The sequence below is a fragment of the Portunus trituberculatus genome, chromosome 22 (genome assembly GCF_017591435.1).
Source record: "Portunus trituberculatus isolate SZX2019 chromosome 22, ASM1759143v1, whole genome shotgun sequence".
NCBI lineage: Eukaryota > Metazoa > Arthropoda > Malacostraca > Decapoda > Portunidae > Portunus > Portunus trituberculatus.
Window position 1 is genome coordinate 1,380,417 of NC_059276.1, and position 15,798 is coordinate 1,396,214.

The window sequence follows — 15,798 nt, forward strand, 5'->3', positions numbered from 1 at the left end:
TCTCCTGCTTCTCTTTTCCTCACCTGTCGTATCTCTAATGCCCTTCATGTTTGTCTCCTGTCCCCCTCTCACTCATCTATCATTTCTCTGATTCCCTTCATGTCTATCTTTTAGCTATCTCTCCCTCACCTATCACTTAATTCCCTTCATATCTGCCTCCTAGTCCTCCCTTTCTCATCTACCATCTCTTGAATTCATATACTTGTCTCTGTCCTCCTACCTCATCATCACCTTACCACCCCAATCTCTCCCTCAGGTCCTCAAGTCACTACCAGACAAACTCAAGGCTGAAATCGCCATCCATGTTCACCTGGACACTCTAAAGCAAGTCCGCATCTTCCAGGACTGTGAGCCTGGCTTGCTAGTGGAGCTGGTACTGAAACTCAAGCTGCAGGTTAGATACTAAGGGTCATATTCTGAAATGCTTTGCTCTCTCACCATGACTGTTTTCAAAGGCTATAGAGATGGATAGCTGGATGCCCAGTAGTGTTTCTCCAATTGATAATGTAGAGATGCTTATTCATTGCTTGAGCCATAAAAGTACCATAAAAAGACTTGTGTCACTTCAAGTAAAGCCTTTATGAGTCAGTGGAGGTGAATGCATTCACTTTTTCTTATCCTTCATTTTTCTTTTCTTTTCCTTCTGTCTCTTCTAACAGTTACAACAACAGCACCAGTTTAACATTAGCAAAATAAAACACTGCCACTATTATTACTTTGATAAACAGAAGAGCAGCATTATTTCTCCTTTTAGTTCTCTTCTAAATCATGATGTTCTAAAAACTACTATACAATGGAAATATTTATACTGGTATAAATCAGAATGTGATGCAAACACTGAACTCCTTTGTAATTTATCATTGAACATGTAACAAAATAAAGTGAAAAAAAAAAAAACATTTATATAACTACTCACAGGTGTCAGGTATAGGCAGAGAGATTAACAGACAAGTAAACAGAAAACCATTGCTATTTACAGGTGTTCAGCCCAGGTGACTTTGTGTGTCGCAAGGGTGATGTGGGCAAGGAGATGTATATAGTGAAGAGAGGGAGGCTGTCCGTGGTGGCTGATGATGGCAAGACGGTCTATGCCACACTTGGGGCTGGCAGTGTGTTTGGGGAGGTGAGAGAAAAATTGAAAGTACACACACTATATTTGCTTCCCCTTGCCACATGATTTTAAATTCTTTGTGTTTTGTTTTCAGTTCATCACCAAAGTATTCAATTTCAACACATTCATCATTGATTTTGTTTGAGGGATTACAGTTTTTACAATATAATTTCTTGGATTTTTTCTGTTTTGCCAGTTTACTTTTAAATTCCAACACATTGCAATGCAATACACTAGAACACTTCAAACCACAGCATTACAGCACTTCTCTTCATTAGGTGTCAATCCTGAACATTGCCGGAAACAAAACTGGCAACCGAAGAACAGCCAATGTAAGAAGTGTTGGCTACTCAGATCTCTTCTGCCTCTCCAAGAATGACCTCTGGGATGCCCTGACAGAGGTGAGCCACCCTTGATAGTTTGTTTTTGTACTGTTGAAACTTGACTCTGATAATTATCTGTCTCATGATTTTGCTGTTGTAACTCCAGTGAATGCACATTTTCATTCCTTTTATTTTACTTATTTATTTATTCATTTATTATTTTTTTTAACTCCTACTGCTTCACAAAATTATCATCAGCCCAAGAAAGAATATGTGAAGTCTTTATTGTTATCTGTAAGAAAGTTAGTAATGAAAAGAATACATTTTGGATTTTTTTCTCAGTTTTGGTTTAAAGATTGGGTGTGGCTGTACACCAGCTAAAGATGTCAGAGTGACATGGAAAGGCATACCAAGGGTCAATTAAAAACACATGATTTAAAAAAGCACTAAAAAATTTAGATAAGAATACAGTAAGGTCCCGAGTTACGTCAGAGTTACGTTCCTGTAACATGACGTAAGTCGATTTTGTACGTAACTCGAGTTTTTGTACTTTCAAAGCATATTATTGTGTTTTCAACCAATCATTTTTTATGGTTATTCAGGTAAGTAAAAGGTTATATTGTTATATTGGTATATTATTTACAACTATGTAGGAATATATTGATTAGGGCCGCGAACGCGAAAGACTGCAGGTTGCCAGAGGGGTGGACGCTTGAGGCCGCCAGGAGGGTGGGCAGGTCGAATGTTGTGACGCCCAGGGTGGACAGCTGGGAGCATAGTGCAGTGCGGTGGGAGTAGAAGCATGGGCAGCGGAGCAGGAAATGCAATAGGAAAGGGCAATAGGGATCAGCAGACAGGCGCAGACGGTGCAAGTGAGCTGCAAGTGTCGTGTGGCCCAGGCGAAGGCTCTGGAGTTGTTATTGTTGTGATAGGTGCGCAAGTCCTCAAGGTCGTCAACCTCCCCGTTGTCATGGTAACGGGCTTCCCATTTTCTTCTTCACTCCCTTACACACAGCTGCTGCCTCCCTTCTCATGTCTTTTAATTGTGTCCACTTTTTCTTGTAGTGTAATGGTTTTCCTTTTCTTAGCATCACTGCTATCACTCAGAAGTTTTCTTTTTGGTGCCATTGAGCAAGATACTAAGATAGTCAGCAAACGCAGATGTAGGAACACTCTTGCCAAGGGCGACGGTGTGGTGGAAATGAGGTATGTAGAGTGTTATTGTATTCAAGCGTGAGGTGGGCAGTGTGGCGGATAACCACTAGTGACACCTGGCGGCCAACAATAACAATAAACCCTGTGCTTTACAATTTATAAATTTTCAATTTTTTAAATCTTAAATTGCCTTATAGTGGACTGACGTAAGTGCGACTTTGACGTAACTCGAGACTGATGTAACCTGGGACCTTACTGTATATGAAAATCTGGGTTTTTACATCTTCAGAATTGATGTCAATAGATCAGGTGAAAAAGACACAAATTATTGGTTATAGGAGTTTCACTGAGCAGAAGTCACTCATTGTTGATTGATTAGATGGCCAAGTTAGTACAGTGAGTGTTATATCCCTTGCAGTACCCTGAGGCAAAAAAGTCCCTGATGGAGCGAGGCCGCCAGCTGCTGATGAAGGATGGACTGCTGGACGAAGAAGGGCTCAAGGTAGCACAGGAGCAGCAGGAAACCTTATCAGAGAAAGCTAACCGCCTTGGTGAGGATTCGTCTCTCTAGCAGAAGAAGGGGAAAAGATACAGCCTTGAAGCTAACTCTCTACCAGGCACACACACTCTCAAGCTTCTTTACATATTGACTACTATGGAGGCAATGCTATGCTGTACTGTAGATGAGTTAATTAGTATTAGTCATTCATCCCTTTTCTGGTGAACTCTGGAATTTGTATTTCCTCCTTCCTATGTTTACCTCTCTAATGCAACAGTTAAATGGCATTCTCAATCATTCCTCCCTTTTCATAGTAAACTATGGAACTTCCCTCCTGCTTCTCCACCTCTGCATTTTCTGCTTCCTATGACTAGAAATCTTTTAACAGGGAGGTTTTGAGACACTTATCCTCCAATTCTGAATGATTCTTCTTTACTTCTCTTTAATGACTGGCACCTCAGTGGCCTATTTTTTTTGGGGGGGGCGGGAGGGAAGAGGCACTAAAGTTGCCCTTGGCCAGTGCCCTTCTTACACAAAAAATGAGTGTGTAATAAGTTGTTGCATGTTGTTCCCCTCCACAGACACAGCCATTGACACCCTCAACACCAGACTGGCACGACTACTGGCAGAGTACTCCAGCACCCAGCAGAAGATTAAGCAGAGGCTCACCCGAATAGAGCGGCGCCTTGAGTTTGATCTGGACGCCATGGTGCCCTCCTCACCCAGACTGAGTCCCAACATCACCCTATCCCCCAGGTAAACTGTGACCCAGGGACAGGTGAGAGGCTTAATCAATGAGTAGTAAGGCATCAACTGCTTTGCTGATGTTGATGTAGATCCTGCCACTGGTCTTGTGGTATTAGGAGTGTGTCAGCAGTGGAGGCTATAGTTCTGAGAGAGAGAGAGAGAGAGAGAGAGAGAGAGAGAGAGAGAGAGAGAGAGAGAGAGAGAGAGAGAGAGAGAGAGAGAGAGAGAGAGAGAGAGAGACATACTAAATTTCCCCAAATGAATGAGAGACAAGTGAAACAGTTCCTAAGCAGTGTATCAGTGCAAGTAGCAGCATGATTCTTTTCACCTAACTAATGCACACACTCAGCATTATATATCTGTGAGTCATCATCAGCAGCATGCCATTTTGCACCAGCCACCACAATGTTGTTTATCTTGGTTGCAGAGGTAGTGTTTGCCCCTCACCATTCCAGCTGGGGGCTGCCCCTTCCTCCCGGCCCAGAGAGCATACCCCCTCCTCTGCCCATTATGCTGGGGAGGGTGACTGCTCCATCTCTGGCTCATCCACCCTTCAGGATAACCTATACTCAGGCCACCGTCCCCTCACCCGTGCTGGCAGTGCACAGCAGCACCCACCCAGCCAGCAGAGCACCTCCCTCCCCTTTGCCGCACCCAACACACACGTGCCTCCATCACCGCCACGCAGGGACACGATATAGTGCCCTCTCACACCACTGTGTCTGTCATATCACATGCTGCTGTCTCTCCTTTACCACATTTTTATTCTCAAGATATTTTAAAATGCATGAGTTCTTTTATGCACCTAACGTCAAAGTATGCAATCTTCTTTATGATGTTTTTGCAGCACGTACATTTTTCATACATACATAGGTTTTAATGGCCTGCAGAGTTAGTTGCCCATGAAAGTAATGCCTTGTAAATGCCATTGGTTTGTCTTGCGCATTGAGGTTAATGTCTTGATTTGTCTCATGTACTAATGTGTCATCCATTCACCTCAGCACACTGTGTTTGACAAAATGGTCTCCCTCACCTTAGTCTTGCAATTGCTTCACCAAATATCAAATCATTTTCAGATCTTTTGTCCTTGCCTGTGTATTTCTCAAGCCTACAGGAGCTATTCATTCATACAAGATGAGCCAGCATTCATGTATCTTCAGGTAGTGATGCTGAGTGAGGAAAAGTGTAAGGAAATTATCAGGCATCAGGTGTAGGTGTTATCAGTACATACCATAGGCTCTTCGCTGGTCACCAGATATTAGGCTTATCAGGATTGGGACCTGGCAGGGGTAGGGTCTTTTTTATCTTGAATGTAACCAACGCACAAAGTGTACTTTTCAATTTAACTTCTCGAAGCGAGGAACATTACGACTGAGACACACTCACAAACACAACAAAGAAAAAGCTTCCTATTTTCCCTGAGGTGTTGAATTAGGCTGTTAATATATTTTTTATTTGAAGGTGTGTGTGTGTGTGTGTGTGTGTGTGTGTGTGTGTGTGTGTGTGTGTGTGTGTGTGTGTGTGTGTGTGTTGTAACTTTAAGCCAAATACAGTAGTAATTATCTCTTGAAAATGTTACCTTGAAAATGCCTTTGGGAAGGTAACATCTTATTATTATTGTTTGTATATCACAGAAAAAGCATTTTGTTTTTTCTTCCAGAGTAATAAAATTATCTTTCACATTATATGAATAAATACAAGCATTATTTTCTATGTAAATACATACACATATGTAGTATTACATCTGTAACTCGAGTACATACAGGGTTCAGTAACTCTGCTTACTTACTTTATTATTTCTCTCAATCTTTTTTGTTGTTTGCTTTCTGTTACTGGCATAATAATATTGATGAACATAGCTGAGCATGATAATAAGAAAAATGTATCAAGATAGCTGACAAGTTAATAACAATAACATTATCGGCAATAGCTGATAATTGATAACTGGTGATCAATTTACCACCAAATGATTTATAACAAATAAATCAATAAATCCAAAGTTCTGATACTAGCGATAACAATATTGATATTTTGAGTAAAAAAATTAATACATCCAAGTCTTTATTTCTATCTTTATTTTATAAAAACTTGGAAAAATTTTGATGAAAACTTTAAATTCAATGTTTATCTTGTCTCTTTACTATTAAAGAGTAATGTTTTAAGTAAAATTACTATACATGTATGTATTTGATCTTAAAAATTTAAAACTTCAATATATGCATGTTCCAAAACCTAAAATTATTGATTATCACTAGTTTGGAATCAAAACTATTGTTGATGCTAATAAATTAATAAAGTGGGAAAAATAATGATATGGTAACGTGGTATTTTTATTGCAATAAATCACAATAATTTACTGCAATAATGTCCACTTATGTTGATGATGATGATTTGTTTTCATGCTTTAGCAATATGATTATACTAGTATGTTTCAGTCATGAACATGTCTGCTGTAATACCTCTTAGGTCACTCCATAAAAGTACTGGAATACTGATCCACAGATGAGAGCAATCTTTAGCCATCAGAGCTATGGACAGGGACTGGATCCCCTCCTAGAGAACAAACGTGCAGCATCTTAGATGTCTGGACCTTGGCAGTTGTGAGGCTCTAAGAGCAATTTTGTTGTTTGCCCTCCTGGTCACCACACTATTTCATTCAGTATCTTATAATTACAGGACAGCATATTTTCAAAATCTTCAAAAATCTTTTTCATAGAATTTTTTTTCCTTTTTAAACAATGTGAAATTTTACGGGTAGAGTTAATGATTGATGCACTAACACTCACATGGTGCCTGGCCCAGCACCATGTGGTACAGTGGCCAGCCTAACACCACCATGTGGCACAGGGCCATTCTGGCACTACCATGTGGCATAGTGTCAGTCTGGTATCATCATCATCATACAGCATAGTGCCCAGCCTGGCACCAGAAAATGGTACAGTGCCACCCTAGTATCATGCAGTGCTGTCGCTGGTTGTGCTGGGCCAGTGTGTGTTGCGTGTTGCAGCATATGTAGAAGGAGTCATGACTCAGTGTGTGCTCTGCCACTACTGTGCCACTGACATCTCACAAAGCATTCACCTTCCAAACAATTTTTTGTAACATACTGTGTTTTCCCCGAGTGCTAAATCTTCCAGACTTGCATGAGCCACATGCGACGACTGCACACGTGGCTGCTCAGGTGTTGATTTGGTGACTTGAGATTCAATGAGAATGAGATTCTTCCTAATGAGCTGCACATATGTTCACTTTTGGTCCAGGAGAACTGTGCACTTCTTTTGGGAGAACACAATAGAGAAGCAGGCACTTCCTGAGGATGGACCTGCTGTGTTTGATTGAGGCTGTGTTCATGGATTGTTTCATTGCATGACAAATTCAAATGCATTGACATAATATCATTTCATTCCAAAGACTCAAGCACGAATATTGTTACTATGAACTTTCTTGTACTCATACATACATCAGTTTCATGTCTCATTTTTAATAGTTAAGATTATATTCTAGTTTGAAGTTAGGGTAACTTTGTGACATGCCTTTTAAAGTGTATTCCTTAGGGTTATGCAATCTTAGCCATGAGGTGCAGACTTGTTACACTGGCTCACTGTGGCACACGTATTGTACCTCTGCAGAACATGTTGATATTACAACTAAATGTAGGTTAAGGCATGCATTGGTTACACAGATATAGAATATATATATATATATATATATATATATATATATATATATATATATATATATATATATATATATATATATATATATATATGAATATATGAATATATATATATTAATGTATGTTGAATGTTACATGAGAAATGTTAACTATATATTTTGCACAGAGCACACCAAGCCTTGTCTAAATAATATATATATATATATATATATATATATATATATATATATATATATATATATATATATATATATATATATATATATATACACATATATATATGAACTATATATAAAGAGAGTAACAAAAGGTTACAAACAGTACCGGTAAGATATGTGCTCATTCTGCACAATATCAGTCGTACAATCAAGTTGCTGTTGTCAGCTAATTTACTTAAGCTCTGAGCATTTCTTATAAAACACCAAGAATCCGTCCGTAACAAGCTTATGAAACACTTGTGGTTTTATTTACCCTGCTTTACCATGATAATACATGATGGACAGTGTGGGTCCTTATGGTGGTAGCTGTCTTCTAGGAGGGAGGCTGACAGTAAACAGAGAAGTAGAAGTGTGAGGAGACAAAGAAATAACATTTGAATATACAGAGTAAGTATGGAGGAAAGAATGAGAGTGGCACTTGCAGTGAGAGAAAGAGTTGGCCATTCTCTCTGAGAGCAAGGAATGAGGTATGGAGGTAAAGATAATTGTATCTGACTATCTCCATATTTCCAGATGTGTAAACTGACAAGCCTTGGACATGAAACTGGACTCTAGAGTTGCAGGTAGTAAGTAATGAAAAGGATTCAAAGATTTACATGGAAAACACTTGAAAACAGAATGGATGGCTAGACCAATAAAAATACACTTAACATGTTTTGATAGCACATTTGTACACTGAGGTAAAGGGTTAAGGGATTATCCATGTCAAAAATATATGTTGAGTGAGAATTGGGGTTGTTCACTCTTCACAATAATTTCTCTAATCATAGTCCCAGCAACGAAATTATAGCAAATCACTGTCTATGAATAGCTAACATTCAAATTACCATTAAACTTCTACAATGGTATCTGGTACCTAGAAAAATAACACGAGAGGAGAAAAGCAAGAAAAAAAAATAGAGATGGTTCCCTGCTGCACTTTTCTATTTATGATCAAACATTTATAATTTTAAAGTCACTATAAATCTCCTGCATTAATTCCATACCTGCTATATATAATTAGAGCTCAAAGGACGCGCTTCGTGGCGTTAAATGTATGAAATACCCGAAATCGGGAGAAGGGGCCAGGGAGGCACCCAGGTATCGGGGTCTTCACTCTATTCTAACATTGCCCTCGCGTCTATGTCCCACGGTCACTATTAACTCTTTTACGCGTATTTTTGCTCCTACAACCCTAGAATTTGGGTAGAATGAGTTTGTTTGGGGTTGAATAAGCAGCGTAGAGACCGTGGGAGTGTGTGAAGTAAGAAGGGGAGTGTGTGTTAGTATAAGAGAGCAGCGGCTGGCCAGCGAGGGGGACCCGAGTAGCATCCCCGTGTCTTGTGTCCACGATTTTTGACATCCTCGCTCTTCCTCGCCCACTCACTTCATTCTCTGCTTCATAGCAAGTAAGTGTGAATGTGTGTGGTGCTGCAGACACGTCAGGGAACAGTGTATGAATCTTAGTTAAGGTATATGGCTGGTACAGTTAGACCTTGTTGTACCTGAACCAGTATGTGTGGCTAGCCTTATTTTTATGGATATTCTGATTTCATTAATACGCTGTAAGTTTCTGTTGCTGTACCGTGGTGTTGTGGTGATGGTGAAGTCACTGGGAGTGAGATATAGTGATGGGCGTGGATGTGGGTGCAGGTGGTGTGTGCTGACTGGGTGTGCTGACCTGGGTGGAGCTCCCACGGGTATGTTATTGTGTTTGCCTCCACTATGCAACTCTACACGTGAGGAACAGACGTCTTCACAGTTCCAGCCCATCAATGCCCCTTGGTTCACTCCCTTGGTTCTGATATCAGTCTAGATGGAAGGCCCTGCAAGGGTTGGCCACTCTCATGGTCTGGTGTTCATCGTCCCAAAACTTTTCTTTCTGGGCTGTGTTAGGTTAGGTTAAGTATTACTTGGCTTCCTTTAGTCTTTCTTGTCAAGGAGGAGGAATGTGTCATCTGTGCAGGCATGATAGGGAATTGCTTGTGTTTGTCATGCCGACACTCCTTGCATTTCTCAGGGCCCCCTCTTTCCCTCACCAGTCATTGCTGCAATTTTCAGAGACCTTACAAACTTGTGAATGTGACTATTAAGTGGTTGGTTAGTTACATACTGGTCAGAACCAAGAATCACAGAGCTGACAAGACAGACGAGGATCATGCGGCTTCTTTCTTTCTGTGAGAGAAACAATGATGAAATGATATGTGCAATGTAAAACTTGGCTTTATGTGGAAATACACATGACCGTTAAGAATGTTTAGGTGAGGCAAATAATTTGCAGAAAGCAACAGCAAGGTTGAGAAATGTGCCATGTGGCAACTGCTTCTGTCGTGTGTACGGGTTAGGTTAAGTTAGATTATGCGTGTGTAGATTTTATTAGTGTTGGAGATACATGGAATAGTTGCAGTAGTAAGGGATTTGGAGTCTTGTTAGTTTGTTTTGTCCTGAGTGTGTGAATAGAATGGAGAAAATTGTTGTTTGATTGTCTTTGTACTTGTTCACTGATAACTAAAATATTTCCGTGACCCTAATGACATGGTTTGATTTGACATATGGTAAATTTTTGCATCAGAAATCTTTTGGTTTGCTGCAAGTTTTCTGTGTGAGTGTCGCAGCGTGGCACTGTATGCATACCATCATGCTGGCATGCTGGCTCCACCACCCCGCTGTGTGTGAAAACTGATAAGGGAACCTTGGAAAACATCTTGCTGTGGCAGCTTTGATGACCACTCCTGTGTGGAGGCCACTCTAGACCACCACCACTACTATCACTGGGAGGGAGGCAAGGATGACAGTATTTTTCAAACCCAGTGGGAAACTGTGCTTGTCAGGTGTGCTCCATACCACAATGGTGTGTGGCCAGTGTGTTCCTGGCACCACAAGGGTGTGTGGCCAGGGTGTTCCCAGCACCAGAGGAGTGTGTGGCTAGGATGTTCCCAGCACCACAGGGGTGTGTGGCCAAAGTGTTTCTGGCACGATGGGGATTTTTTTTTTTCTTTTTTATGTTATGTCCTATAGCGCCTGTAGGCATACTTGAAAAGTATATGTGGGAAGCGCTGTTCAGGTTCCGCCTATTAGTGGCACAAGCAATTTTATTTATAGTGGTACCCATATTAGGGCCCATATCACCACCCAAGTGCATCTTTGGTGTAACCACCTAGAACCTGAGTATCATGGTGACATGTAGATAACTTTAAACCACTCGACAAATGGCATAGCTTCAAAGCAGTATGTGACGGGATTCGAACCTATGCGTGGACGTCTGCCCGATCCCACACTCACCACCTTATCAACTACGCCACCGCCTCCCTATATATGTATTTACCTAGTTGTAGTTTTACAAGGCCTGGGCTTTATGCTCGTGTGGCCCCGTGTCCATATCTACACTTATCCAATTTTTCTTTAAAACTATGCACACTCGTTGCTGACACCACTTCCTCACTCAAACTGTTCCAAGTCTCAACACATCTTTGTGGGAAACTATATTTTTTAACATCTCTCAGACATTTTCCCTTCCTTAGTTTCTTACAATGCAATCTTGTGCTTCTAATGTCATATTCTTCTCTCAGGATTAGTTTCTCATTATCCGCTTGATCCATTCCGTTAATCAATTTATAAACTTGTATCAAATCCCCTCTCTTTCTTCTCTGTTCCAGGGTTGGTAGATCCATAGCTTTTAGTCTCTCCTCATATGTCATCCCTTTAAATTCTGGAACCAGTCTTGTAGCCATTTTTTGTAGTCTCTCCAATTTCCATATATGTTTCTTTTTATGGGGGGTCCACACAACTCCTGCATATTCCAATCTAGGTCTTATTTTAGTACTTATCAATTTCTTCATCATTTCTTTGTCCATATAGTGGAATGCTAATCCAATATTCCTTAGCAAATTATATATCTCTCTGAAAATTCTATCAATATGGTTTACCGGTTGATTGTTTTCTTCCATCATCACTTCCAAGTCCTTTTCCTTTTTAAACTTTTTCCAGTTCTATTCCATCTCCCATCTTATAGATTCCCACTGGTCGTCTTTCACTTTTTCCCATTTCCATGACATGGCTTTTGTCCACATTGAATTCCAGCTCCCATTTTTTACTCCATTTCCAGATCTTGTTTAAGTCTTCCTGCAGTATTTCACAATCCTCTTTTTGTTTTATGACTCTGCACAGTTTCGCATCGTCCGCAAACAGATTTATGTAACTAGCTGTTCACTCTCTCTGGCATGTCGTTTATATATATGAGAAAAAGTATTGGCGCCAATACTGACCCCTGTGGCACTCCGCTGTCTACTGCTCTCCACTTGGACTTCATATCTTTAACTACCGTCCTTATTTCTCTCCCCCTCAAGTAATTTTCCATCCATCTCAATGTGCTTCCTTTTAAGCCACCCTTCTCCTCTAACTTCCATAGTAATCTTTCATGTGGCACTTTATCAAACACCTTTTTTAAATCTAAATAAATACAGTCAATCCATCCCTCTCTCTCTTGTACTCTATCAACTATTCTAGAGTAGAAACTCAATAAATTTGTTACACACGACCGACCTTTTCTAAAACCAAATTGGCTATTTGATAATAATTTGTTGTCTTCAAGAAACTCAATCCATTGTTTCTTTATTACAATTTCACACATCTTGCATATTACACTAGTTAGTGATACCGGCCTGTAATTTAAAGGTTCTTCCTTCCTTCTGCTCTTATATATGGGAACTACCTCAGCTCTTTTCCATTCTACTGGTACTGTTCCATTTTCTATTGAGCATTTTATGATGTATATAGGACTTGCTAGTTCTTCTCAACATTCTTTTAACATTCTGCCTGAGACTTCATCCGGTCCCATTACCTTCTCTTCATCTAATTCTGTCATAAACTCTTTTATTTCAAGCTTGGTTACTTTAATCTCTTTCATATGGACAGTCTCTCTATTACCCTGTGGTCTTTCAAATTTAGATTCCTTAGTAAAGACCTCCTGAAATTTACTATTTAACAGTTCTGCCATACTTTTTGGGTCTTCCACCATCCCGTTCTCTCCTTTTAACCTTTCTATTTTTTCTTTTTATTATTTATACATCTGACATGTGGTGTGGGATTGAATCTAATATGGTTGCTTATGCTGATGACACCACTATATATGCGACAATTCCTTCCCCACAGGATAGGCAGAGAGTCGCTAATGTACTCACTCAAGATGTTTCAAGGATTCTGTCATGGTGTGATCGGTGGGGTATGAAACTGAACCCAAGTAAATCCCATAGTATGGTTATTAGTAGATCAAGGACACCTTTTCCAGTTCACCCTGATATTGTTGTCAACGAAGTACCTATTCCTAATTGTTCGTCTCTGAAGTTACTCGGAGTCACCCTTGATCCCAAACTTACTTTTGAGTTGCACTTGCGTTCACTTGCATCATCAGTCTCATGTAAAGTTGGTTTGTTACGCAAATGTAGGCGGATATATTCCTCTGATGATATTGTAAGAAATTGCTTTTACTCTTTCATACTGCCTCATTTTGAATATTGTCACTCTGTGTGGATCTCTGCAGCAGAGTCTCACTTAAAGCTTTTAGATAGAGCATTCAACCAGATTAAATTTCTTCTTCCTAATCTTGAGATTAATCTTGCATCGTTGTTTGGTTGGATCATTGTCCTATTTCTTCAAAATCATGTCTAATTCCAACCACCCGTTGCATTGTCATTTGCCTGCCCTTCACTACCAGCACGTGCTACAAGACAATCCTTGATCATGAATGACCGTTCCTTGTCTGTGAATCGATGTAATACTTCACAATTTTCCGGTGTTTTATCCCAGTATCTGCTAGACTCTGGAATACAATTCCCAACGAGATTGTTAATTCTAGTAACATTGAAGCATTTAAAAAACGTGTGAATACCTTTCTTCTCTCTGAACTCACTACCTCTTAGATCTCTACCAATCTTCCTATTCTGTTGTTCATTCCTGTTACTTCCTTTCACTTATCGGTGAGGTGCCGCCCACTGGGCCTTTGGGTTTATGCAGTTATGCTTTCCAGTGGGTCGCCTTCATTGACCTTATAATAATAATAATAATAATAATCTCTTTGTCTTATTTTTCCATTTATGAATCTGTAGAACAATTTTGGTTGTTCCTTACATTTTTCGACAATGTCCTTTTCATAGTTCCTTTCTTCTTCCTTTCTCACCTTAGCATATTCATTTCTTGCTGTTTTGAAGCTTTCCTTATTTTCTGGATTTCTGTTTCTCCTCCACCTTTTCCATGCTCCATCTCTTTTCTCCTTTGCCCTAGCACACCTTGCATTAAGCCAATCTTTCTTTCCTTGTTCTTTAGGTCTCTATTTTGAGACATATTCCCTGACTCCTGTTTTGTACATTTCCAAAAATAAGTTATACTTCTCTTGCACCGTCTCTGAGTTTTCCATCTCCTCCCAGTTTACGTTTTTAAAATAGCTCTTGAGGTTCTCAATATCAGCCTTTCTGTAATTTAATCAGTCTCCTTTGTATGATTCATCTCTATCTTCCTTTCCCTCTTCTATATCCATTTCTAATATTACATGGTCACTCTTTCCCAATGGGCACTTATGTCTTATATCATCGTTCATTTGTATATCCCTTGTAAAACTAGGTCCAATCTCGCCGGCTAATCGTTTCCTCTGAATCTTGTGTTTTCCTTTACTCTTTGGACCATCATATTATCTATCATTAGGTTCAGGAATCTATCTCCCCAGGCTTCTTCCCCCATACCACTTTCATAATTTTTCCAGTCCACCTCCTTACATTTGAAATCTCCTACTAATATCACTTTGCTCCTTTCTTTAATGATTCTTGTAAGACTCCTTATTGTGTCATTTATCATGTCTTTATATTCTTGATTGGTCCATGAATTTGTTGTTTGTGGCACATATGTTCCAATGATTGTTAACTCCTTTTTATTAATATGTATCTTAATATACAGTATTTCTGATTTTCCTTCCCCAAATTCCACTTGATTTACCACCATCTCTTTCCTTAACATCATCATGACTCCTCCTCCTCTTTTACCCACTCTGTCTCTCCTCCATATATTATACTTTTTATCTATGTCTATTTTTATTGCCTCATTTAACTTTGTTTCCACCAGGCATACAATATCTGGTTCTTCTTTCTTTATGTAATCTCTTAATTCTAATTTACTAGATAAAATCCCATCTATGTTCGTATACATAATTTTTAATCTCTTATTCTTATCATTTTTAGTTAAACTTGCTCCATTTTCTTCTCTTCCTTTTCTTTTACATACCATTTTCTTATCCTGTCTCCTATAATTCTCCCAAAAAATACCTTTTTTTCCTCTTCTGACCTTTCATTATTTTTTTCTCTTGCTTCTGCCACCAGTTTGTTGTGTCTCTTCCTTTCCTCCTCATTTTCTTTTCTTTATATATATATATATATATATATATATATATATATATATATATATATATATATATATATATATATATATATATATATGTATATCTTTGCAACCATCTGTTTCTCTGAGTTTTGTTTTTCTATATAGTATTTCTTCTGTTGCTGCTTGTGATTTTAGTAGTATCTTAATTGGTCTCACTGTTCCTTCTTGATATGGTCCCATTCTATAGATTTCTTCTACTTCCTCTTCTAAGTTCCGTCAATCCTCGTCATTTAGATGTTTTAGTAGGTCTTTTACTGATTTCATTTCGTCCTTTTCCCTTCTTGGTCTATATTTAACATTTTTGCAAGATGTTGCTGGCACCACAGGGGTTAGTGAAGAGGGTGTTCCCAGCACAGTGATGTGTGGCTAGGATGTTCCCAATACCACAGGGGTGTGTAGGTAAGATGTTCTTGGCACCACAGGGGTGTTTGACCAGGGTGTTCCTAGCACCACAGGGGTGTGTGGCCAGAGTGTTCCTATATATTTCTGCTCTGCACTATTTCAATATGTTTTTATTACATATTGCTACAGATACTTCTTGTATGGATGAAACAGGTGTGCTCTATTAATCAATTGACCTATCTGTATACAAAGCTACTGATCCCAGAAAAGGTGGCCCAGACTAAGCACCACACACTTACACACACATCATTCCTATTCTTAGT

The 15,798-nt window shown here is 39.3% G+C and overlaps 2 protein-coding genes across 7 annotated transcripts in view; both read left to right on the forward strand.

Moving 5' to 3' along the window:
- The window catches only part of LOC123507357 (cyclic nucleotide-gated cation channel alpha-3-like), a 129,389-nt gene extending 121,621 nt beyond the window's left edge, over positions 1–7,768 (forward strand). For all 6 annotated transcript variants that reach the window (XM_045260143.1, XM_045260146.1, XM_045260144.1 and 3 more), the window contains 6 exons: positions 257–394; positions 980–1,123; positions 1,390–1,512; positions 3,008–3,140; positions 3,670–3,844; positions 4,263–7,768. In XM_045260143.1, coding sequence (XP_045116078.1) covers positions 257–394; positions 980–1,123; positions 1,390–1,512; positions 3,008–3,140; positions 3,670–3,844; positions 4,263–4,536 — 987 coding nt within the window. In that variant the 3' untranslated portion in view covers positions 4,537–7,768. The remainder of the gene's footprint in view (positions 1–256; positions 395–979; positions 1,124–1,389; positions 1,513–3,007; positions 3,141–3,669; positions 3,845–4,262) is intronic.
- A 1,125-nt stretch (positions 7,769–8,893) lies between these two features.
- LOC123507356 overlaps positions 8,894–15,798 on the forward strand; it is a 56,100-nt gene continuing 49,195 nt past the window's right edge. The window contains exon 1 of the mRNA XM_045260142.1: positions 8,894–9,117. The gene's annotated coding sequence lies outside the window, so the exon portion shown is untranslated. The remainder of the gene's footprint in view (positions 9,118–15,798) is intronic.